Below are 26881 nucleotides of genomic sequence, written 5' to 3'. Positions count from 1 at the left end.
ATTCGGAGCATCTGAGTTTGTTTCGACTTCTGCAAATGCTGTCTTTGCATCCCGCGTGTTCAAAATGAATAGAATGCTGTGTTATGGGCATTGAGTTCAGAATGAGCAATGTTCAGAATGGGCTGTGTGTTCAGAATCAGCAGTTTTACTCATTCGCTTATCGAGTTGTTGCTCATTTGTCTATCGAGTTGTTGCTCATTTGATTACCAAGTTGTCGCAATTTTGTTTATCGAGTTGTTGCTCTTTGCTTATCGAGTTGTAAACTTGTTAAGGTCTTATTTTTGCTTATTGAGTTAATTTGTTTTATTTGTTACATTGGTCTACCTAACCTCGTAGTACATGCATGTTCAATTTCCATTCGATTACATTGTTATGTAATATGATGCGATGCGATATACAAATGCAACACTTTTTCAGCAAAAAGCTTGTTTCATTCCATCAGCTTTTCAAATACATAGTTTTGAGAAAGTAAAACCTGCCTCAGGCAGTACAATGTGCTCGATCTACCAGCAAAAAAAAAAAGAAGAGAAAAGCAACGAAATGTCTGAACAGAGCAAAGAAGAAAAAGACAGCAGAAAGTCTGGATCAAAATCAGTCATCTCAAGTACGGGGGTCGGTCCTGGTCCTCTTCCTAGACGAGGGTCCAGGATCACCACCGCCATCTCCAAAATCAGAGTCTGAGCTATCTTTGGCCTCGCCCTGTGACGACACCGCCTCCTCATCTGACTCATTGTCATCTAGAGTGGGCTCTCGGGAACTGCTCTCAGCATGAGTGCGCCTATGTTTGCCTCGGCTATGGATAGTCATCCTCCGCCTGACTCCCCCTCCTCCCCGAGCAGGAATAGATGGTCCAGCTGGCGCGCCTCTTGTGGCCGGAATCTGGAATGGGCCCTGAAAAGGAAAAATGGCCAATGCATCAGTTGCAGATAAAATAGAATGCAGTGTTTGAATACAGTGTATGGATGCCGTGAGCAACGCTATGAGCAGTATATGGGTTGCAGTGCATCAGTGCCGTGAGTGTTGTGTTTCAAGTGCCGTGTCAATAGTGTGATGCATCAAATTATGTATGAAACAGATTAGGCGGAGTTTGAAACTGCAGTTGAAAGAACTTACCGGGATATTGTAGATGGTCAACAAGTCGAAGCACCTCTGCAGCATCCCTACCGCTGAGGCAGTCAACTCCAGGGACTGGCGAGTGTACTCAACGGAAGCCTGCAAAAGTATTGAAGTCATTAGTATTCTGCGGGATATCAAAGGAATTGAAATGATTGTACAAAATGCAAAGTTTAGTAGTGTATACCGGGGTCGAGCCATAGACTCCGACGAGCTCGGAATCAGCCGGAGGAGGGGCGAAGGGAATCTGATAGGTCTCCCCACCCTGCCGTCGGCATGTGATCATCGCAGGTAGTGTTGGCCACTTAGCTCCCTGTCCTCTCCGGGACCCACTCCTGCCTCGGGCTAGAGGTGCCCCTGCTCCTGCTGCTAGCGCCGCTGGTCTCTCTCTCTCAACTCGGTGAGCGCCGGTTAGAGGCCGCATAATATAGGTCTGGACGTACTCCGCGTAGTCGCCCTCGTCTCTAAAGCCCTCGGAGTCGCATCCGATGGTGTAATCCATCATCTCCTCAAAAGTATACCTCTCGGTATGCCTCATATGGGTGGGAGGCGGCCTCGGGACTACCTGCTCCGGTAAACCAAGGGTGTGCCGTAAAAAGCGCTCACCCAAGTACCAAGCGCGGCAAACTGGGCCTTCTAGCAAAACTCTGAATCGGGTAGTCTCTTGAGCACCGGCATACCGATCCCGACTGCGTCAGGCAACGGAGCCCAAGGCTACCGGGTGATCTGCAAATAACACACAGTTTGTTACCTACTGATATTGAAAGAACAATGTACAGCGAAGCTTAAATAAACTGTAATGTTTGACATATCTCGGCTGCAGTGATGGTGTCAAAATAGCGGCGAAAGAATACGAGGGACTCTCATGGCCTCCACTTGCATCTCACATCGAAGCGGTGAGAAAATGGAACGCTGAGAGGCATCTCCTCATCTGGTACCAGGACAAGCCTAGGGAAGTAGGCATATACCCACAACTGTAAAGTGTAACAGAGCAAACACCAGTATGCTTATCAGATAAAGCAGTATACAGAAAACACAAAGTGCGGTACGTGCAGTGTGTTGTGCAGTGTGTGCCGTGTACAAACAGTGTAAAGCAGATTGCGTGCACGCAATGTATAAAGTGCAGATAATGTAAAACAGAACTGAAAAGACAAAAAAGGGAACATGTACCTTCCAGGCTCGCCAGTAGCCTCCAAGTAACTGCCCGCTGAGGCGGGAAGATGAGCTCATGTACCCGTAAAGAGTGGCCAAGCCCGCGCCACCCCAGTCGTAACGGTGGATCTGCGTCACATCCACAAGCGCGCTCAGCAGGTAGAGGGCGACGGTGTTCACCCAGTCGGTGAAGAGTGTGGTTCCCAACAGGAACATAATAAAGCCACGAGCATACTGCTGCTCCTCCTCCTCCCGGTTAGTAGGCGCCTGGATCCGGAAATGATCCTCGAACCATGAGTATCGCACAAACCCTACTCGAGCGAAAGGTGGCTGAGTGCCGAGCAAGTATAGCTGAGCGGCATCCCACTCGTCCATGTCTGTATCAAAGGGGATCAGGTCACCCCCCACTCCGATGCCTGTGAGCATGGAGAAGTCGAAAGGAGTCATCGTCATCTCCCCGGTGGCAGAAAGGTGGAAGGAGTCGGTGGTGTCCCACCACCTCTCCACCAGAGCAGCAAGGAAGGGCCTACTCGCAGTGAGGCGTGAGAGTCCCATGCAAAAAGTCCCAAAGCTGGCCCGGTCGACAATACGACGGACCGCATCGGGCAGCTCCATGTACCAACCTCTGGCGGCAGTGTTCTCATACCCCCAGAAGGCATGGGAATCTCCTTGTGGTCAAAACAAACAATTGCGAAGCAGTGTTACAAATACAGTGTTGAGTGCGCTCAGAATTGATGAAAATGCAGTGCGTGTACACGTGTTCAGATTCAAACAGATATCGGGTGCGGGTGTGCTCGCAGTGAACTACAGCATGTGATGTATTAGTGTGTTTGAGTGGTTCAGTGGAAAATACAGCGTGTATACACGTGTTCGGATTCAAACAGATATCGAGTGCGGGTGTGCTCGCAGTGAAATACAACATGCAATGTACTAGTGTGTTTGAGTTAAGCAGTTACAGAACAGAATCGACTATTGCAGTTATGTGTTCCACATTGTAGAAAATGAAACAAAGAAGAGTGTACCTCAGAAGCACCGATGGACAAATGAGACTCTGGCTCGTGCAACAAAAGCTCCAGTGGCACGCCTCGTGCATAGCTCCGGAAGTGGCGGATGCCGTCGGGAGGCAACACATGTATCACCGGCCTGTAAGCCGCCGGATCGAACGGCCGGATATGAAGAGGTAAGAGCTCAACCTCAGGATCCGCGTCCATCTCCGGGGGAGCCCCACCCTATGGTATGTCGCCTGCCATCTCAGAAAGAGTGCAAAATGGCCGAGAATGTGAAAAATAGGCGAGAATGCCAAAAGTCAACCCGAGAGGGTGAAAAATGGAGGAAAGGTCGGGGTGTGGAAAAGGCACGAAGATCAAGGTATGACTCGGGAAAAAAAAACCCCAAATGGTGGAAACTAAGAAAAATGCACCAAAACCAAGATTTGTTTGGTTCAAAATGTGCGAAACGGTGAAAATTTTGCGAATCGAATGACGAAAAAGTGTCGAAAACACGAGAAAAATGAGGATCGAAGGTTGGAAAATCACCTAGAAAGAGAGGGGAGGATTTTTTCGAGCTTGGAGGAAGTGAAAATATAGGGTTTGAGGCCCTATATTTAAAGACTTGTGGCTAAATGTCGAAACTGCCCCGACGCTGCCATTTTTTGCCGATCGGCCAAATTGTTAGCCGATCGGCTAAATAGTTGGCCGATGAACTCATTTTGTAGCCGATAGATGGCCGGTGGCCTCTCCTTGTGGTCGGTGAACCTCCCACACCCTTGGTTGGGTCATTTATGTGGTTTGGAAGCTCCATTACTCAAAACAGTGCAAAGAAATGGACTTTTGAAGTTTAATCGGCTTCGTGTTGACCTCGAACCATGCTTCCTGTATGCGATGCTCAGTATGCGCAAGGTGTATCATTTTCGTATCCTTTGGTATCTTACGAGATTCAATAACCGTTTTTTTTTTCTTCTTTCTTTAAAAAAAAAATGTGTTGCATTACAATGTTTTGCCTTGTTTATGATAAACATACATAGATTGCATCGTTATGCACGTCTACACGAGTTGTAACACGCACAACTTGCATTGTTATGCACTGTTCATTTGCATTGTCATGTATTTCAAAAAAGACGTGCGCTGTCACGCATTTGAGGTCATTTGCATTGTCATGCATTTCAAAAAAAAAACATGCGTTGTCACGCATTTGAGTTCATTTGCATTATCATGCATTTCAAAAAACAAACATGCGTTGTCACGCATTTGAGTTCATTTGCACTGTCATGCATTTCAAGAAACGAGCGTTGTCGCGCATTCGAGTTCATTTGCATTGTCGTGCATCCCAATAGTATGCATTGTCATGCATTTCAATAAATCATGCATTGTCATGCATTTCAATTACACGCATTGTCATGCATCTTTCATCTACATTTCAGTTCATGCATTGTCATGCATTCTCGTTCATGCATTGTCATGCGTGTCTCATTTGCATTGTCGTGCATCCCAATAGTACGCATTGTCATGCATTTCAATAAATCATGCGTTGTCATGCATTTCAATTACACGCATTGTCATGCATCTTTCATCTACATTTCAGTTCATGCATTGTCATGCATTCTCGTTCATGCGTTGTCATGCGTGTCTCATTTTCATTGCCGTGCATCCCAATAGTATGCATTGTCATGCATTTCAATAAATCATGCAGTGTCATGCATTCCGATTACACGCATTGTCATGCATCTTTCATCTACATTTCAGTTCATGCATTGTCATGCATTTCGGTTCATGCATTGTCATGTGTGTCTCATTTGCATTGTCTTGCATCCCAATAGTATGCATTGTCATGCATTTCAATAAATCATGCAGTGTCATGCATTCCAATTACACGCATTGTCATACATGTTTCATCTACATTTCAGTTCATACATTGTCATGCATTTCGGTTCATGCATTGTCATGCGTGTCTCATTTGCATTGTCATGCATTCCAATAGTTTGTATTATCATGCATTTCAGTTCATGCATTATCATGCGTGTCTCATTCGCATTGTTATGCGTTTCAATAATTCGCATTGTCATGCATTTCAACAACGTGCATTGTCATGCATCTCTTGTTTGCATTATCATGCATTTCGAACAACTCGCATTGTCATGCATCTTCCGTTTGCATTATCATGCACGTTGAACTCTCGCACTGTTGTATATTTCATGTGCATTGTCTCGCACCACTCTAACTTTTCTCCACTCGTGTGCCGCGTATGGACGTAACTAACTTGTCTCCACTCACGTGCCGTGTGTGGACGTATCTAACTTTTGTCCACTTGCGTGCCGCGTGTGGACGTATCTAACTTTTCTCCATTCGCGTGCCGCGTGTGGACGTAACTAACCCTTACTAACCCTTACTAACCCCTTTCTCCTCTCTCGCATTGTTACACACATTGCATGCGTTTTCGCGTGTGCTTTATTTACATGTGTTTATGCACCCTTCTCGCATTGTTACACACATTGCATGCGTTTTCGCGTGTGCTTTACTTACATATGTTTATGCACCCTTCTTGCATTGTTACACACATTGCATGTGTTTTCGCGTATGCTTTACTTACATGTGTTTATGCACCCTTCTCATATTGTTACACACATTGCATGCGTTTTCGTGTATGCTTTACTTACATGTGTTTATGCACCCCTTTCGCATTGTTACACACATTGCATGCGTTTTCGCGTGTGCTTTACTTACATGTGTTTATGCACCTTTCTCGCATTGTTACACATATTGTATACGTTTTCGCGTATGCTTTACTTACATGTGTTTATGCACCCTTCTCGCATTGTTACACACATTGCATATGTTTTCGTGTATGCTTTACTTACGTGTGTTTATGCACCCTTCTCCCCTCTCACATTGTTACACACATTGCATGCGTTTTCGCGTATACTTTACTTACATGTGTTTGTGCACCCTTCTCCCCTCTCGCATTGTTACACACATTGCATGCGTTTTTCGTATATGCTTTACTTATATGTGTTTATGCACCCTTCTCTCATTGTTACACACATTGCATACGTTTTCGCGTATGCTTTACTTACATGTGTTTATGCACCCTTCTCCCCTCTCGCATTGTTACACACATTGCATGCGTTTTCGCGTATGCTTTACTTACATGTGTTTATGCACCCTTCTCGCATTGTTACATACATTGTATGCGTTGTCGCGCGTGCTTTACTTACATGTGTTTATACATTACTCGGTTTGCATTATTATGCACCACTCAGCTCGCGTTGTCGCGCGTGCCCTCCTTGCATTGTTATGCTTGTTTCAAATCGCATTGTTATGCACACACTCGAGTTACGTTGTTATGCACCCCTTCCACCCGCATTGTCATACACCCCCTCACTCGCGTTGTCACGCACTTTTCACTTGCGTTGCTATGCATGTTTCTAACAATGTTGTACCTGTTAAGTTTATTTCTTTTGCAGGCACGATATTGTATGTACGGTTCATTTGAAGCTGGCGTGACCAGACGAATCGCACAGGTATTGTATTCTCCGCGTGAGACGTAGCGAGAATTACATAATTCTCTTACATCCTTTTCTGCATTGTAATGTAGTTTGGTTTTTGGCTTGCTTAAAACTATTGCATGTTATGCTTTGTTACAGCTTTCTTTCCATGATCATAAGTTATGCTCGGCTTTGTGCATTGTTCTTGCATCTTGCCCTTGCCTTCAAGCACATATCTTGCTATCTTGCATGCTTATCTAAGTCTTCGGCCTTGTAAAAAATGGGTCGTCTCTGGGCTTTGACATTCACTCCCGTCATTGTTATCACTTTCGAGTTTTTTCAAAGAGGGACAACTGTAGACACCCCATTTTTTACCATCCTCAAGACTTGGACGTCATCATCTGAACACTCGATGATCATCCATGCTTGTATTCGTTTTGAGTTCTCGGAGGTCTCGGCTATGCGCCTTGCCTCAAGATCTCTCAACTTATCTGTTTTGTGCTTGGTCATGGACCAAACACTTGTGGTTTTGCTTCTAAGGGAAGAGAGTGGCTTGTTTGCCATCCCCTCAACCCACCGGCCATGGCATAAGGCCATCGACCCCTTTTTCTTGCCACCGGCCAAGAGTGTTGGCCGGTCGGCACTATATTTAGTTGACCAGTCATTGTGTTGGTCGATCGGCCATTTTTGCTGGCCGAACCCTGTTCATCTGCTTTATGCAGATATTTTGTGCCAGCTGGCACCCATTATTCCCCCTCTCCATACACTTGTATGGAGGGATTTGCTCCTTGCTTGGCTTCTCTTGGAAGCCTTAGAATTTGAACCTCTATAAAGAGGGAGCCCCTCCTCCCTCCTCCAAGGTTCAGAAAATTGGTTCTTGAGAGGATAGATATAGTGTTGTATCTATTTTACTTAGTTTGGTATTGTTTTATGACCTAAAGTGAGTTTTGTCTTACTTTTGCACTAGAACACCTAGCATTGCACCATCCTTGGGTTGTTGAAGCCTTAGAAGGTTGTTATTAGGATTCTTGGACTGGTTTTGACCAAAGAAAGGTGCTGGAGCTTTGTTCCTAAAGAAGGTCTACAAGGGTGAGCATCCTTACTTTAATTACCCCTTTCTTGCTTAGGCTTTTAACCATTCTTGCTCATTGTTTTAAGCTTCGACTATAACTGATAAAAGTTCTGATTTTGTGTGCTTTAGAATTTTGTTTAAGGTCACTTTGAGGTTTGGGGTTGTCCCCCTCCCCCCCCCCCTCCAAGGCCTTGTTTTAGGCCATACCTTTTGGCCATTGTTTTGGTCTTTGCATGACCTCTCTACCACTAAAATCCAGAGGATTTTCAGTGGCGGAGAGGTGGTTTTGAGGTCCTAAAAAGGAGAGGGTCATTCTCTCTCCTTGTTGTCTTTAATGCTTGCATAAATGGCTTATATGGTAACATGTGTGTTTAGTTTGTTTTAGCTCCATTACAGTATGTATTAGGCTTTGTTTTTCCATGATACACCTCTGTTTTGAGTTGGTTTAGACATGCCATGTATGCTTCATACACTTGTCTTGTAATCCCATGATTTGGCCTTAACATGCATCATGTTGTAACATGTGTTTTTAGCATGATTTTGGCTCAACTCCATGAAGCTTTTAGCCTTGTTGTAGCATGGTTAAGCTTTGTTTTTCATTGTTTTGGTCCTGCTTACATTGTTTTGTATAGCCACCATGCAATCTAGCTTGTTAGCTTTAAGTGTCCAAGTTGCTAGCATGCGCTATTTGGATCATTTTAGTGGTTTGGCATCACTTAGAATGTTATTTCAGTCCATATTTCATGCTTGAATACTTGCACTTATCACTCCTTTAATGTCTTAAAGAGTTTGTGTTTTACGCCTCATGAATGTATCATTGCATATGCTTCCATGCATAGGCCATTTGGATACCATCTAAGTGTGTTTTTGGCCTTGTCTTGACCTGCATTGGGATTGTTTTGAGTCCCTTTGACCCTTTGGGACTTGCCTTGTATGGCCATGGTTTGAGCCCTTTGGTTAGCCTTAGGCCGTGGACCTTCTTGCATGCTTTACTTGCTTTATTTGGTTGATTTGACATCATTCCTCACATATTTTCAGAGCTTAATGCACGATCATATTCTCATATTTATCACATCTTGCTCATGCTTGGGGATTATGCATGGTTGCCTAAGTGTTGGACCACTCACATGTGCATGATTGTTTTGCATTTTCATGCCTCCAATTCTTGACTTTGGCCACTGATTTGGGCTTATTTGAGAGCTGCCCATTTTGGTTTAAGACCACCCCCGCATATTGTTGCATGCTTGCCTTGTATGTCGTCACATACTTGTTGCATATTTGGTAAATTGCATGTTGTAACATGATAGTTCAATTGTGCCTCGTTGTGTACTTATCCATGACATGTTGTCACATGCTTAAGTTGTAATACATTTGGCATGCATTCTCTTTTTTTAGTTACTTAACATGTTGTCACATGTTTGCCTCACATGTTGTTGCATGTCCATCGTTGGCATTGTTGTTACATGCTTTGCATGCTTGTTTGTTTAGGTTGTATGCCTATTGCACATTGTTTGCTTACATGCCTAGGTTGCATAGCATTAAGCATGCATCCTTTGCCTCTTGATCAACCATGATGGAGGTTAGGGCCCCTTTCATGTTTATGTGCATTCATTGTACATTAATTCGCACACTCGGCTCCTTTGGCCATCATGCATTGAAATGCGTGATTGATGACCCGAAGGTCGAGAACCATGCTCCTTTAAGTCTCAAACATGCTGAGGAGGGTGGTGGTGCACACATTGCTTTGAAAATGCATTGCCATGCTCTGTCTGTCCTCTGTTGCAGCAAAAGAGGATTTTGTAGGAAGAGATGGCTGATCGGCCATCTTCAGTGCCGGCCGGCCATGTATCGTTGGCCGATATCCCTACAAATGGTCGATGACCAGTTCTCCATGGCCGGTGGCCTTACCTTTTGGTCGGTGACCTCCCACAACCCTCAGGGAGTAGTTCAGAAGTAACTTTGAGACTTGCGCAGTGTTTAGAGGTGCAGAGCAGTGTAAACAGAGGCAGCATGAGTATGGCGATTAATTTCCGAGTGGAGCCGAGCGTGCACGCATTCATTCCTCTTCCCAAGGCCTCTTTACTGCTTTCTTAGCTTAGTTAATTCATTTAATTCATTTAATTGATTAAGTATTGTGTAATATTTAATTGGCGCTTTAGTTAATTAATTTGTATTATTCTTTCGGTCACTCCCTCAAGAGGGCGCAATCGTGTAATAAGCGTGCGTGTGTGTGCTGCATGTCTTCCAACCTCCACTTCTTTCTTCCTTTTACTTAACCGCTTACGATGGTTAATTCTAGGGCACGTTTCAATTAGCATCCTTATGCTATGCATGTTTGCATTATTCATCTGTATTGCATGCGCCGGGCTCGGCGTATCATACTAACTGCATTGTATTTAAATTCCAAGTTGAATACATGTGTCGAATTGTCGCATCTCATATGCCATTTTAGATTAGCCGAACCTATTCTAGTTGCATTTTGCCTGCGACTCATTAGCCATCTTAACATGGACTTGGATCATACATTTGATTACTAACATGTTCTTTGTTTTGGCTCGGAGTACACTGTGAGTGTTTATGCTTTAGCATCTTGCTTGTATGTGAGTGTTAACATGAAAGCATACTTACCATGAGGCTAATTGCTTATGTGATATAACTGTCTGAATGCTTGTGGGTGAAGGTTGGATTGCTTGAATTGGAATAATTCATCGAAATCCGTGATTTAGCCTACTTACGAGTAGCAAACTTCAAACCGTTCTTCAAACAACAAATATGCGATGTTTTGTTCCAAATTAGGCGACCTAGTCTATACTTGTGTGTTGTGCGCATCACATAGTAAGATTAGCTAATTAACCGGAATAAGAACACATATGTTTTCAAAACTCGATATCATGCTTAGTACAGGCCGATCTTCGGATCGAGCGAACGGGGGTGCTCATAGTTGACCTTCCCCAATCGTACCCAAGTTCCCGAACCGAGGCAACTTTGGTGATGACGGACACGTGGCCTTAGGCAACGAGTCAGGGTTTCCTAAAGTCTCACAAAATAAATATTTAGATGGCAACTCTGTATCTGGCAAAGTAGTCCATGTTTGGCACTTCTTTCTTAAAAATCAGTTTTCCAAAACGATTTGCCGGATTTGGACTCTTTGGTGATTTATCGGTCTCGCATAGCAATTTGCGGGATTAGATTCAGAACCGACGCATTTGAGTCCAAACTGTAGCATGAGGCCCTCGGGGCGCGTCTACAGCCCCTTGATGGAAGTTCTGGGTAGAAACTGGATATCATACTAGCCGAGTTCGAGAGCCCATTTCGAAACGCGCCCTGACGCTTCCGCGCTGTGGAGCGCTGACCGGAGGGGATATTCCGTTGGTACCCCAATGGTATGCTCGTGAAAGTGATGCATCAGTTTTCTTGCAGCCATGACGAGAGCAAGGATAAGTTTTTCTAATGGAAGGTAACATGTTTCGGCGTTGGCCATAGCTTTGCTCACATAGTAAACTGGTCGCTGCTCCCCAAGTTCTTCCCTTAACAGTACGGCACTGACCGCCTGGTCAGATACTGCCAGATACAAAATGAACGGATTGCCTGGCGCAGGTGTTGCCAAGAGTGGTACTGATTGGAGATAAGACTTCAAGCCGTCTAAAGCGGCCTGGCACTCGGGGGTCCAATAAAATGCTCTGCCTTGCCGAAGTGTGTGAAAGAATTGTCGGCAGCGATCTGTGGAACGACTGATAAACCTGTTGAGCGCAGTGGCCATTCCCATCAGCTTCTGAACCTCTTTGATTGACCGAGGGGATCCAAGCTCTAGAATTGCCGTGATTTCTCTCGGATTGGCTTCGATTCCGCAATGGTTAACGATGTAGCCAAGGAATTTATCGGATCCGATACCGAATGCACACTTCGAGGCGTTCAATTTCTGCTTGTACTTTCGAAGGATGCCGAATGTCTCTGAAAAATCAGCTAGATGAGAGTGGTTTTCCTTAGACTTGACCACCATATCGTCGATGTATATTTTCATGGTACGGGTGAGTTGCTCCTTGAATATGGCAGTCACTAGTCTTTGATAAGTTGCCCCCACATTCTTCAGCCCAAAAGGCATGACCTTGTAGCAATAGGTTCCTCTTGGGGTGAGGAATGCGATTTTTTCTTAATTCTCCGGATGCATGGCAATTTGATGATAGCCCCTGTAAGCATCCAAGAAGCTCATGCGTTGATGATGTGCCGTTGCATCTACGAGTTGGCCTATTCTAAGTAGGGAAAAATAGTCCTTGGGACAAGCTTTGTTTAAGTCAATGAAATCCACACAAACACGCCAAGAGCCATTCTTCTTCTTTACAACCACAGTATTGGACAACCATGTAGGATAGGTTACTTCGCGAATCGCCCCAGCGTCAAGTAATTGATCTACTTTTTCAACAACGGCCGAAGTATGCTCCGCGACTGATCGCCGACTTCTCTGAATAATTGGCTTACATTTCGGATCAACGTTTAAGCGGTGTTGGGCCACAGATGGATCCACTCCTGGCATCTCGTATGGAGACCATGCAAACAAATCAATATTGCTGAATAAGAAGGATACCAATTCCTGCCTTTCAACTTTATCTAAAGAAGCGCTGATCATGAAGAACTTGTCAGGACTTCCGTCAATTTCGACCCGATCCAAGGCTTCGATTGCCTTTTCACTTGGGATCTTCTCAATGTCTTCGAGGCTCTTCCTATCCGGTACCTTAATTGAATGTACTTCCAGCTCCCTTGGTCTCTTTACAGCAAGAAGATAGCATGTCTGTGTCGATTTCTGAGAACCGTGAATTTGTTCGATACCGTACTCAATCGAAAAACGAAGTAGTTGATGGTAAGTGCTTGGCACGGCTTGCATTTTATGTAACCAAGTTCTGCCCATGATGAGATTATACGGCGAAGGAAGCTTGACAACTAGAAATTCTACATCTACTGATCTGCTGGCCCATACTGGTAGTGTGATTTTGCCCAAAGGATACTCCGGGTTAGCATTGAAGCCGAATAACGGGTAGTCAGCCGAAGACAAGCCCGAGTCGGCAAAGCCAAGTTTGACGAAAGTCTTGTAATATATTATTTTCGAAGTGTTGCCCTGGTCAATGAGAACACGCTCAATGGTGAATCTGTTTACGTGTAGCTCGATGATGGGGGGATCAATGTGGGGTTGAGTTACTCCAACTAAATCACTATCATCGAAACTAATCCTTCTAGTGTCATGGGGCCATTTCGCTGGCGTCATTGGGCTACGGGGGCTAGACTGCAACTGAATTGTATACATCTCAGATGACGCCGACAAGCTGTATATCATATGAATTACACCAAGAGGATGTGACTCCGGCCGCAGAGCTACTGTATTTGTTGAATTGTTCTTTCGGACATATTGCGTAAGACGGCCGTCTTGCAACAATTCTTCCAGGTGATCCTTTAATGCATAACAATTGTCGGTGTCGTGACCGTGGTCTTTATAATACTCACACCGTTTATCCTGTCTTCTCGTATCGGGAGGTCCCGTCATCTTGGGCGGCCACTTGAAGAACGGAAGGTGTTGAACTTTCGATAGAATCTTACTGATCAGTTCTGTTAGGTCCGTGTATTTCATGCTTGAGCGCCTTGTGCGCCTGCTATCCACTTGGTATTGTTCATTAGCTCGATGTGAACATTGGTTGTTTGATTGGCGCGAGTCACACCTTTTGTCTCGTTTAGCTTGATTCCGCCGCTTGGGAATTCTTGATGGCACGACGCTAATCGGCTGAAGAATTCCCGACGTGGCCGTCTCAACGGCTTTATGTCCGGCTTTGACCCGCAGGGCATCGTCTTCCACTTTGTAGTATTCTTCAATCTTCTTCATTAACACCCAAACGGTTTTGGAGGGGTCGTCTAGTTAATGAACTGCGGAGAGGACTATCAGGATATCTTAAAGGCAGTGGTGGCCATGCAAGCATCATCCACCAGATTAAAGCACTCCCAATAGCGATGAATCGGCTTGCTTCGACTGGACCTCATTAGTGATGAATCTCGCCTTGAATGACTTTTGGAGTTGGTGGAAGCTCTTAATCGATGCTGGCTCCAGTTTATAGTACCACCTCATGGCCAGTGGTCCTAGACTGCTTGGAAATATTCGACACGTGAGGGCTTCGTTGTCAGCATGGAGCGTCATTGCTTGCTTATAATGACGAATGTGATTAGTGGGGTCCGATATTCTGTCGTAGAGGGTGAATGATGGTGCCTTGAACTTTTTGGGTAGCACAACCCTTGCAATTCGTCGCACGAAAGAGTCATGTTTATCTTCCTCATCCGAATCATCACTTCTCCCTCATTTATGCCGTACATATGGACTTCCTTCAGATGTGATGGATACATCAACGCGTCCTTTCTTTCTAGGCTCCAAAGATGATGAGTCTGAATCACTGTCATTATTGTGTTTCTGAAGTCGACGTCGTCGACCATCCTTTTTTCCCGAAGGTCGACCCTGGTCTTGGCATGCGGCTTGTTGGGATTTTGCCACCTCCAAGGCCAAATCCTAGTGTAGGCACTCGTTCTCAGCCATCATGTTCTCCAGCCGCTGTTCATTTTTCTTTGCTTGCTCCATAATCGTCTGCATTGTCTCATGCATTGAAGTTGAGGGTGAAGTGTGAGCTACTAAATCGAAGTTCAAGGCCCGTTGTGCGGTGATATTTTCCGGTCCAAGCATGTTTTTTGGAGTGAAGTCGTCTCTTGGTGTAGTTTCGTTAGCGACTATCGGAGGATCTTCTGTGACGCCCGTCATGGATATGCTTGAGTGTTCCCACAGATGGCGTCAATTGTGGTAAAATGGTTTGGAAATACTCTTGGATCCTAAAGGACATTCCTGACCCTGTAATTGCCACCTGAAAAGGGGATTAACACTTCGATCAGGTGTGCCGGAATTAGCACTCCAGTGGACAAGTTAGTATATGTCTCTCGTTTGATTGTGTCTTAAGTTTCTTGGGTCTGTTCTCACATATCTCTCTTTGGTTGATGCTTCTCTCTTTTATACTTTTTCATAATCTCCGAAGTCAGGCCCATTTTCAATCCAGGGCACGATTGCTCACTCGGCCATTCGGTCACGTGCCTATTCATACTCGGTTTCATGATTTGAGTATTCGGCTTCGGGGTTGCCCAAGATGGAGCCGAATATAGTATATATCCTGATTTTCTTCAAATTCATTTGGCTTTCCTCCAGGAACTGCTACTCGGCTCCCACAATTTTTTATCTTTTTATCTTTTTTGAGTCATATTACCTCTCTATTTTTTTTGCACATCTGTTTATAAAAAGTAAAAAAATACACTTATTTAGATCATCTCAAATAACCCGCCCTTCATTATAAGGAACTAAAATGGTTAGAAATTTCTTTAATCCTATAGATTAAGATCAATGATTTTTAAAGTAAGGCCTCATTATGAGTTTTATTTTCAAGTATTTTTATTTTAGGGCCAAAATTTATAATCCAATTTTTTGGACCTTTGACAATATCTCAAATTGAGGTATTTTGGATATTTAAATACTAATTGTGTCAAGTCTGCAAATGCATATAACTGAACCCATGAATTAAGATTTTGAAAACCATGCATGAAATTTGAAGATATACATAACAGGAGAATTGCCCGAACAGCCAAGTCTGTACAATGGTGATTTCTTTTTCTAAAACTTCAGACCTTTTCACTCTAACTTTTTTTTCTAGGATTTGCTCAGGCACCGCTTAGGGTGAGAGAGGGGGGCTCCGGCCTCCTCCCTCCTTCTACCTTTTTTTCCCTTCATTTTTCTTTGTCGTTTGGTTCCAATAAGCTCTGGAAGCTATGTTTTTCCATCTTATCCCTCCTTTGTGAGGTGCTCTTCCCCTTTTGGTGGAATCTAGATCTGTTTCCCATCTCTCCCTCTTCTCTATCTTACCCAGCCATGGCTTTCTTTGGACACGCCATCTCCCTCCTCTCCCATCTCACGCTGACACCACAATCGCCACCAAATCTGCCATCACTCACCAGATTAGCTGCCTCTACGAACCCACAGCAACCAGATCTGCCATCATTCATCTGATCAGCACCCTCTTCGAATCCATCTCTACTGGTACCGTTGCCACTCATCCACTGCCATGGCTAGGGATTTAGGTCTAGGTTTCTTTTTCTTTTGTTTTGTTTGGTGTTTGGTTGTGTGATAAGTCCATCAGTACTTGATTGTGGCTTACCCTCTCTGTAGTTAAAATCTATGTTTTATGCTAGACTTGCTCTATTGTCAAACTTTTATGATCGGCGTTTGTTTTGCAATGCGAGTTTTGTGTCTAGATGTTTCCATAGTTTTCCTCCTAGGTATTTCTTTGTTGATTTTTACTTTGGCCCTGTTTGGTAGAGCTGTGGAAAAATGCTTATAACTTATGCCTAAACAGCTTATAACTTATAACTATGAACATAAGCTGATTTCTGACTTATAAATTAAGCATCTCCTGCCCCACTCAAAGAATAAGCTGATTTCTGACTTCCAAAAAGTTATAAGCTATAAGCTAAACCAAACACATCAAAATAGCTTAAATTAAGCTGAAAGCTGAAATAAGCTGCTTTTAAGTTCTGCCAAACAGGCACTTTGTATGGTATAAGTTAATTTGGTTGGATGGACTTATTCGGTAAGTATCCTTTGGCTGATCTTAATAGAAATTTTCTCAAGTTCAAAAAAAAAAAACCAAGTCTGTACAATGACATTTCTTTAATTCTTCCCCTCTTCAATAACAACGGATTTACAGGGAAGACGAGGCGGTGTAGTGTAAATAGTGAAAATTCTCAAAACGGAAAAAGCAAAAAGGAAGGTTCTACATGAACCTTTCTATTAAAGAAATTAATCTTGCTTAGCTTCTTCTCACACCATACTAGCTGATCTGTTGTTAGTCTCGACATACTTAGCACTCTGGACACCAATTTCAGTTCAACTTGAGCAAATAGGAGCGTGCGGTCCAATCTAGTTTCTTGATGTTTTTGAAACTTCCTCACTATGCAATTTCCACTTCTCAATATGTCCTTGAGCCTTTTCTCCTTCTGTGTGATGAGAGCAAACAATTTCAAAAATAAATGTCAGACACTAAATCAAAACAAAATAGAACTTGTCAAGAGATTGATAAATCAAATTAACCTTTTGAAGACTCGCTTTAATTTCCATTAGAAGCTCAGAATCTGAAGGGTCTTGAAGATTCACACGAGTCGCCTGAAACCCCTTCAAGATTACATTGGTGTCGTCTTTGTCAGCGTGAACAAATTCCCAAAAAACATGCATCGATTCGTCAATAATTTCTGTCAACATTCCAATTGAAACTACAATTTCTCCCTCAATGATAGTCTCTTTCTTATCCTTCAAACAATCATCTGCAGCACAATGAAGCTTTATTTAATTTTGTTCCATTACATATTAGAGCATAACAGTAAGGTTGTAACATATTTATTTACACCTTGTAATAAAAAAGCCTACTCTCATAAAATTTTATTTAGCATAAAAATGTGACAGTGATAATTTTCAAAAATTTGCGTCAGTTTCATTGGCCTTTGGCTTTAAAAGTAATAAAATCAAGGAATCAGATTCTCTCTAGTCTTCAGAGATGAAGTTTTGGCTCGTGTAATCTAAAGTGTTTTTTCTTCTAAACCCCTGTAATTAAATAAGGACCTCATAAGATGAAAGGCACAAATTACTGGAGTGGGGATCCAAACTACACCGCTCTAGTCCACGGAGTAGGCCAAAGAGAAATCTCTCCCTAAACTCAACCTTGGCACGTCATTCTGGAATAAAATTTTTGTTCCTACAACATTACTCATATACCTTTGACAGCCGGAACTTGAAGGAGGTTGGTATTATGATCAAACCGGTTCTTGGCATAGTTTTGAACTCTGGGTCCTTGGAATGCCTCATTCTCTACAAATCTCTGCACAAGAACTTGAAACTGCTGAAATTCACCAGCCACTTGGTTGTACAATCGAAGTCCATCAGAGTCATAGTCTAATAACTCTATTGCTTTTCCATATTGCCAATGGAGGATTTCCCAGGAAAGGCAAGCTTGACCAACGTACACTAATTCCAAGTTTCTGTGAAATTCAGTAATGGGTTTGAGAGTTGGGTCTGCATAGATCCTTCTTAGGTTGCATGGCCAGAGGTTTGTGCAGAGAAGTGATTTGATTGCTGAAATTGAAGTTTTTTGGCCTGGAACTTGTTGAGTTGGGTCCTTCAATTGGAGAAAACCTACAAATATAGTGGATTTTCTAATTATTAATTAGAAGAGGAATGCTACACAAATAAAAAAAAAAAATCTATACATAATGATGGGATTCATTGTGGACCTTTCATTTCAAAACATAATACCTTTGAAGATAAATTTATTTACAATAATGACATTATATATCATTCTTGTCAAGTTTTTTATTTGAATTTTATATATGTTTAGAATTTTTCTAATTACAATTATTCGAATAATTACACAATCCATTTTAAAAATAGAAGTAAAAATGACACTTTTATCTTTTTATCTTTTTTGGATCACATCACCTCTTTATTTTTCTACATATCTTTTTTTAAAAAATAAAAAAAATACACTTATTTAAATCATCCCAAAAAAAAAAAAAATCGATGAAATTCACCCAAGTCTGAGGTTGATGTTGTGCAGTGGACATAACTCACTTTGGGCTAGTTTCAATAATCAAAATTATTTATCTTGTACAGCTTTTTGTGTAGATCATACCTACAAAAAAATTAAGTTTACATTTATTTTAAAAAATATAATTATATGATTAGATTATATTTAAAAATAATAATAGTAAAAAAAATAATCATCAATTGTATTAATATAAATATAATCTGATTATATGATTATTAATATTTAATTAATTTAATTTTTTATATTAATCATCAAATATTATAAAATGACGAATCGTATTATGAAAATAGACTAGAAAAAAACCCTAACGAGAGAACTATTCCAAATTTTACAGCCATTTGTCCTTTCTGAGGAAACTATTCAAGATTTTTTTTATGTGAAAATCTAAAGTTGTGATGGGAATAAAAATGTGGACCACAAGCTGGAATGGAAGTGGGGCATAAAAGCCCTACTGATGTGATTCATGAAGGCAAAAATGGTCGGTGGAATGACATTAAAAGACTACTGATATGGTTATACATTGCCTATAAACAAACACGAAAAACAGGGGTGATATAAATCAAATCAAATAGCAGACAAAGAAATACCGTCAGCTTTACATCAGCAGTCCCTTAAAATAGAACTTTAAATAAAACTCTATATACGTGCATAACAAAAAAAACAAATAAAAAACAAAACACAAATTTAGCTCGCTTGTTTTTATTTTTCAAAAAATCTTATATTTTCATTTTTCGTATTTTTTTATTTTTTCTGAATTTTTTTAATATTTTAAGTAATTTTTTTTTATTTTTTAAACACACTTAACATAAATACACTTAAAAAGTAAAAAAAATATAAAAAAAAACAAATTACATATACCTCCCTTGAGGTTTGGCTAAATTATAGATACTCCTTGAGATTTCGGAATTTACATCTCGCCCCTTAAAGTTTGTATTTTCATAACAATTTGCCCCCTGAAGTTTAAATTTCATAACAAATTAACCCCTAATTAGGCTATTTATGTATTTATTAATTTTTTAAAATATTTTTTCACAAATTTTTTATTTTTTAGATACATCTAACTAAGGTGTAACTAAAAAAATAAAAAAAAAAATATTTAAAATTTTAAAAATATTCACTAAAAACAAAAAAATATAAAAATAAAAAAACTCAATTTTCAAAAAATTTAATCCAAAAAACTCAAACCAAACACCGTCACTATTATTAAGATAGAGCCCACATACTTAGAGGGAGCTCCGCTATTAGACATCCCAAACATTATTCGGTTTAAAATGCATAGTGGGAGGTTATGTTGGTGGTATAAAGAGGGGGGAGACCCACCAAAACAATAATGATTCCTTGGAAGATCTCTTTGATTGAAACAAAAATCTTCCACATCATTAGATTGGACAAAGACTATTTTCTCTTTCAAAAAAAATAAAAAAATAAAAATTCTAAATAAAGGATTGTTTTGATGATTAATTATTTTAACTGATTTTTTTATTAAAAATAGTGTAACAAAATAAAATAAAATAAATAATTAACTTTTTATTTATTTTAACATGTTCCCAAAATATGAGATAAAGTATGCACATTGATTTTTTTTGGTTATTAACTGAAATTATTTATTATATTGATAAAGTCTAACCACAATGGGTGCGGTTGGAATTTTTTTTTTTTAATTCTAAAAATGTTTTAAAAGTATTTAGTAATTTATTAGATAAAAATATTTAATAAATTAAAGAAAATTAATTATTTAAAAGTTAAAGAGGAACGTTTTAATTTGTTTATTTTTTAATTATCAACATTTTAACTTTAATTTTTTTTTTTTCATCGCCTTCACTGGTATGCTGTGTTGATTTTTTTTTTTGGTTATTGCCGTCAATCAATAATTAATTATTGCACTGAGAAATTCTAACCCCATGATATATTGGACTCGTGTATCTCATTGACTAGTATCTTGTTTCAGGCACAAATTATTTATATATATATATATATATATTTAAAAATTTGTTTCTGAAACTATTTTAAGAAATTTTTTTACCCACGCACATATAGAAAGAGAAAAATTATTTTCACTCCAAAATGAAAATGATGGGTTTTGTCAATTTTTCTTTGTTCTTCTTAAAAACAAGAAGAAAAACAAAAACACACACACACACACACACACACACACACACACACACACACACAAGGTAAGGTTCTTTCTTGTTCTCTTATATTATTTAGCTCTATTTTGAATCTCAAACCAAAATTTAGAAGAAAAAAAAAATTACAATCCAGTGCAATTTTAAAAAATAATAATAAATTCATGAAAATTTTTAAATTATTAATATTTATAAAATTTATCATTAATTTATAATCATTTTTTGAAAATATTATTGATTTGATTTTTTTTAAATAAAAAATAAAAATTGATCTATTTCGAGAGTTAGCTTGAAATCAACTGAGATTTAGGCCTAGTTTGGAAAGACTAAATAAGTGTACTTTTTGATTTTTTATGAAAGATGGGCTGGGTTTGGGTTGGGTTTGAAGTGATGTCTTAGAGAGGTGATGTGACTTAAATAAGATGATATGACTTAAATAGGATAGTGACTTTTTGACTTTTTATCTTTTTTCAATCATGTCAAACTTGGCCTTAAAGGGTGTTTGAGATTATTTAAATAAATATATTTTTAAATTTTTTCTAAAAAAATATGTAAAAAATAAAAAAATAATAATGTGATAAAAAACAATAAAATTAAAAAAATCATGACAGATGAAGAGGGTGATTAGAAACGTACTGATAGCATGTAGGGTTTGGTAATTCAGGATATCCAATTTCCTCATTTTCTCAACATAACTCTTGTACACTTTCTGAATGTCTTCCACTCTATCTTTATGCTCCAACTTCTCATCAATTTTCAGAGGTTTCAAATCTTCAGCCAATTTCGGACTCTCGCATTCCTCCAAGATCGTCGGAAGCACTTTCGGTCTGGCATTTTTCATCTCCATCTTCATCTGCTCAATCATGTCCTTGTGTTTCAACAGAATATCAAATTCATCTTCGTCTTCAAGATCTCCATTTTCATAATTTTCTTGTTTGTTTTCCGCATCTGACCCTTTCCAGACCCGACTGTAATAGGAGTCTCGTGCACTCGACTCATAACATTGGAAATTGGGCTCCAATTCTGTGTACTCATCAATAAATTCTTGCTGCTTCTCTTCAATATACATTGGACTTCTACCACTGGACTCGGATTCAGATTCAAACTCAGACTCCCAAGGCGAGAATTGATTCTCCGTAAGCAATCCAACTTCATCTGAGAAATTATTCAAATCCAGATGACTATGATCTGACTCAGACATCTCTTTGTTTCCAAGAAGATCAAATTCAGTGGAAATTACTTGATCTTGTTTCTCTAAAACATTTTCACCGCATGGGCTTTGAACAGAGTACTCTGTTTCTTCAAGAACATCCTCTGCTTCTGAATTAAATTCCAGGAAATCCTCATCAGAAGAGACTCGATTGATTATCTGATCATTTCCGTTGGAACTTTCATTGGAATCCACTGGAAATTCTTGGACTTCTTGTAACTGATCTTCTTGAGAATCTGTTTCCGCAGAGAGTGGCGTTTCTTGATTTTCTTGATTTCCAGCGCCCACAATTGGAGCATAATTTGAACCCACAAACAACTCCTGCATTGTAAAGCTCATAGCTTCTGGTTCCTCCATGAATCCCCTGAAATCTTTTCCAGAGATAACCTGATACTTGCTCGTGTTCGGAGTCGGTGAATTTTCCATGAAAACAGAGTCCTCTGTTTGGCTACTCTGAAACTGAAACCCAAAAAAGAACTCATCATTCTCTTTCTTGCCAAACCCATCTTTTTCCAAAACTGTGGAATTACCAGAATCAATATGATCATCTTTCTGAGAATGATCAACTCTAAAATTGCAATCAATCTTCTGAGAACTACCATCTTCCTCTAATCTGCAAAACAGAGTAACCAACTACTAATTAACACTAACCCATTAAAAAAGCTTATAAAATCAACTACCCAGAAAGACTAATATGTATACCTGAACATGAATCTGACTATGAAATCAAGAATCGAAAACAGGGTCTTGCAGGCCAAAACCCAGAAAGAATTAGCAAGTCTAAACATTGATTTATACACAAAGTCCTCTAAATAGGCTTTATCTAGAAAATCAAAGTGAGTTTTGGGGATAGAGAAAGAAAACAACTTTTGGGTAGCCATCAAAACAATCAACCTTACAAATGGGTTATTTTCATTTCTAAGCGAAGATGGAGGGAAATTAGTGAATTTTAGTCGCACAGCTTTTGTACTTATATCAGAGTTTCATTGAAGAGGGTGGACCTATACACTTGTAGAGAGCGCAATTTGTGGAGAAATCTAGCCACTGTTTGGCTGTCGAATACTGAAAGTCCCCGTTTGTTTTGGGTACAGAGGGAGGGTTGGGGGTAGGATACAAGTGGGACTCATTTTTTTTTAAGCATTAATGTTTAACATTTTTTTATTTTCTTTATTTTTTTATATAAAAATAATTTAATAATTCTTATAATAACAATTATTATTAAAATAAATATAATTTTACTTAATCCCTTTACTAATAATTCTTTCATTATGAATTTCTACCATTCTATCTTTGAAAATAAACGGAGCCAAAAACTTTTTACCGAAATGTTTGGTTTCTCTCTATTTAGAGACATTCGGTCTAGTTTAGCCTTCGTTTGGCTAAGTTAATCGGATTAAAAAAACACAAAAGATAAAATAGATTAAATAAATTAATAAGATAAAATGTTATATCCAAATTATAATCATTTTACTTTTTCTCCCACAAAAATCAAAAAAATCAATCAAACGAAGTTTTTAATCCCAAACTAAAAAAGTCTCAATTCAAAAAAATTAATTTAAAAAACCAATACCAAACAATGATTTAGGCCTAGTTTGGGATCTACTATATAATTCATCTTTTTATCTTTTTTCCATCACATTACCTCTCTACTTTTCTGCACATCTTTTCGTAAAAAGACAAAAAATACACTTTTTTAGGACACCCCAAACCATAGTTAAGCTCGTTGGATGAAAAATTACTCACCATGTTGGTTTTGAGTTTTTTAAATTATTTTTTGAATTTTTAAGTTTTTATTTTTAGTAATTTTGATATTTTTATTATGATTTTTTAAAAATTTTGGTACTAATAGTAAAATAATTATGAATTTTATTTTAAAAAATTCAGTAAATACCAAAACATAATTTAACTTGATGCAATTTGCGGTAGGTTTCAACCAGTGATCATTTTTCTTTGCTGATAGCATTTCGGTTGAATGTTGAGGCAACTGACAACAATTTCCTTCCCATGCGCGTGTTGAATTTTTTTTTTTTTTCTCCGCAAGGAAAAATATATTATACTTTTCAAAATGTATCTAGATTAAATGTATTAAAAAGTATAAAATTTTATTAAATTTTTTTAAAAATTCACTAAACATTAAAAACAAAAAAGGACAAATTACGTAAATAGTTTCTATAGTTTAGGGTTTATGTCACTTTGATCCCTGACTTTTCAATTGTGACAGATTTGACTCTGAGTTTTGAATCTTGTTTCAAATAAGGACAATTGAAGTTACCATTGTTTAATTTCGAGGGCAAAATCGTCAATTTAATAAAATATAAACTAATTGGACAAAAATAAATGTCAAAAAAATATTTTTAATTTTTTAAAAATTATTTTTATCCACCAATGATAAAATTATGTAAAATTGATAAAAATTAATAAAAATTACATGATTAATTTTTTAAAATTAATTTTACATGATCATCATCCAAACACATAATAAAAATTAATTTGGTAAAAAAAATAAATAAATGTTTAAAGGATTTTTCAATTTTACATAATTTTATTTTTAATAGGTAGAAATAATTTTTTAAAATCTAAAAATATTTGTTTGACATTTATTTTTGTCAAATTAGTTTATATTTTATCAAATTGACGATTTTACCCTTGAAAAATTTAATAATATTTTCAATTGTCCTTATTTGGAACAAGATTCAAAATTCAGGGTCAAATGTGTCACAATTGAAAAGTCATGGATCAAAGTGACACAAGTCCCAAACTATAGAGACTATTAGTATAATTCACCCAACAAAAAATGACTTGAAGGTTTCAGCCTTTAACAATGATCTTTTTTTTTGTTGATAACATTTCGATTGAATGTTGAGGCAATTAAGAACAATTTCCTCCACATGGATATGTCGAATTTTTTTTTTTCCCTCCACAAGGATAAATATTTTGTACTTTTATAAGTATATTCAGATTAAGTAAACCAAAAAATATAAATGTTTTATTAAAATATTTAAAAATTTCATTAAATATAAAAAAATATGAATTGAACTTGAAAAGTATTTTTGAAAACTCTATAACCAAAAGTACTATGTGACATTATATATGTGATATTTTTTATTACTAAAAAACTGCGGCTTGCATCAACTGAATGTGTCATCATTTATTTTCTAATTATTTAACAAAGTTTTGTAAATTTTTACACCAATTGATTGGATTTTAAATAACATGTAAATAACATCCTATCATATTCTGAAATTACCGAAGAATACTCATGTGGGGCATCCTGACTTTCACCTTGTTGGTTTAAGTTGTTTTCTGTAATTAATTATGTATATATCATTAGTGAAAAATGAGATTAATTTAGTACTTATAATTATATAATTTTAATAGATTTTTCTTGAAAATTAGAGAAGTACGGTTTTGAGTACACCCTTCAATTTTGAAGGCATATGATATTATATAATTATAATTATTAAATCAAAAAAGAAAAAATTACAAATCAATGTATGTGTTTAAAAATAATTTCAGATCAAAGGCAAATTTTATCAATTTTAATAATGAAAATTATAAATTTATAAATATTTTAGGAGATTTTTTTTAAGGTCCCCGATATTAAGATTTTATAGTATAAAGGGCACTCAATATTTTCATAATGTCTAAGGTCCCTCAATACCAATTCAGAGAAAATTCGATCCAAAGAATTTCTCCGGACAAATCATAGAGAAAATTTCAAATTTCTTTGAACCAACACCAAATTTCTGTGAACAAATCAGAAAACATTCACTCTGGGCATTGCAAAATGTTGCAACGTTGCAATAAAGAGTTATGAAAAACTAAGTGAATAGTTATTGCAAACATAATATATAGATATTACACCTAAATCAAGAAAACATTTTTTTCTTTTCTTTTTAGAAGTCTAGAGCATTTTGAATGACATGACAACACAAGTTAAGCACAGGGCTTAATCATAAAACATTCACCTAAAAAACTGTATATAAGTAACTAAACAACACAAATGATGCACAAACTTTATTACCAAGAAACAACAACAATACCAAAAGCACACATGTACAAGAACACATCATTTGTGTAGTTAACAGATATAATACAAGCTGTAGAAAGGGGAAATTGAATCAGTTAGACTCAACTAGTCATCTGGACAAATTTTCTCTGGACTTCACAGAGAAATTCTGGTTCACAGAGAATTTCTCTGGTCGAATTTTCTCTGGACTTCACAGAGAAATTCTGGTTCACAAGGCTTCATTATTATTGAGAGTTTCTCTAGACTATAAGTTTGAATTGTTGAGAATTTCTCTGGACTATAAATCAATAATTTATTGCAAGGTGCATTCACAAGGCTCCATTCATCATCTTTCAAACTAGAAAAAATTGAAATTTCTCTCAGTACCAAAGAAAGCTAGAGAAAATTGTGTAGAGAAAATTTGTGTGGCTTTCTGTGCCTCTATCCAAAGAAATTTGTGTTAGAGAAAATTTGTGTGGCTTTGTGTGGCTCTATCCAGGGAAAATTGTGTAGAGAAAATCTATGTGGTTTTGTGTGGGCACGATATAATTAAGAACTTGGCAACATAAAAAAACAGATATGGTATGGGCTAGCAATTTTGTTGTTGTTTATACCAAACACATAAAATTCAATGATGGAAAGTTCATGAACTTGCCAAACTGAAATACTAGAAGTTTTTCTACAGTACTCTTCATTGCTAAGAAAGCAGCCTAAAATAATAACAAAAAAACATAAATTTCAACATAGATACACTGAATTTACTCAGATGTATGTATGCTCATAAGGTAATAACAAAATTCTATAATTCCTAATTATTAGCAGTCCTACAGAATATAAAAGCAACAAAAATTATAATAGTGGGCAAGCATCAGTTTTATCAATGAAGATTACTGTGATTGAGAGATGTGCTGTAGATTAAAAAGTACAGACCAAAAAAAAAAACCTAGTAAGCTATGCTATCATACTTATAGGGAGAAAGTCTAAGAGATATATTATAGGACAAATTCTGCACTACAATAATATGAATAGTTTATGCTTACATTACACTAATATGACACTAC

At 38.3% G+C, this 26881-nt stretch overlaps 1 protein-coding gene across 1 annotated transcript; it reads right to left on the bottom strand.

Annotated features, from left to right (window-relative positions):
* Positions 1 to 16464: 16464 nt before the first annotated feature.
* Positions 16465 to 22921, bottom strand: LOC114261664 (uncharacterized). Its single transcript, XM_028201952.2, has 5 exons — positions 22514 to 22921; positions 21238 to 22424; positions 17647 to 18063; positions 16969 to 17198; positions 16465 to 16874 (listed from the first exon to the last, which is right to left on the bottom strand). Exons 1-5 carry the CDS (start codon positions 22690 to 22692, stop codon positions 16623 to 16625), a joined length of 2265 nt encoding a protein of 754 aa, XP_028057753.2. The 5' UTR covers positions 22693 to 22921; the 3' UTR covers positions 16465 to 16622.
* Between the last annotated feature and the right edge of the window lie 3960 nt (positions 22922 to 26881).

The sequence above is a fragment of the Camellia sinensis genome, chromosome 5, assembly GCF_055761805.1.
Source record: "Camellia sinensis isolate YWXY chromosome 5, ASM5576180v1, whole genome shotgun sequence".
Taxonomy (NCBI): Eukaryota; Viridiplantae; Streptophyta; class Magnoliopsida; order Ericales; family Theaceae; genus Camellia; species Camellia sinensis.
This window is presented reverse-complemented; position numbering and strand designations above follow the sequence as displayed.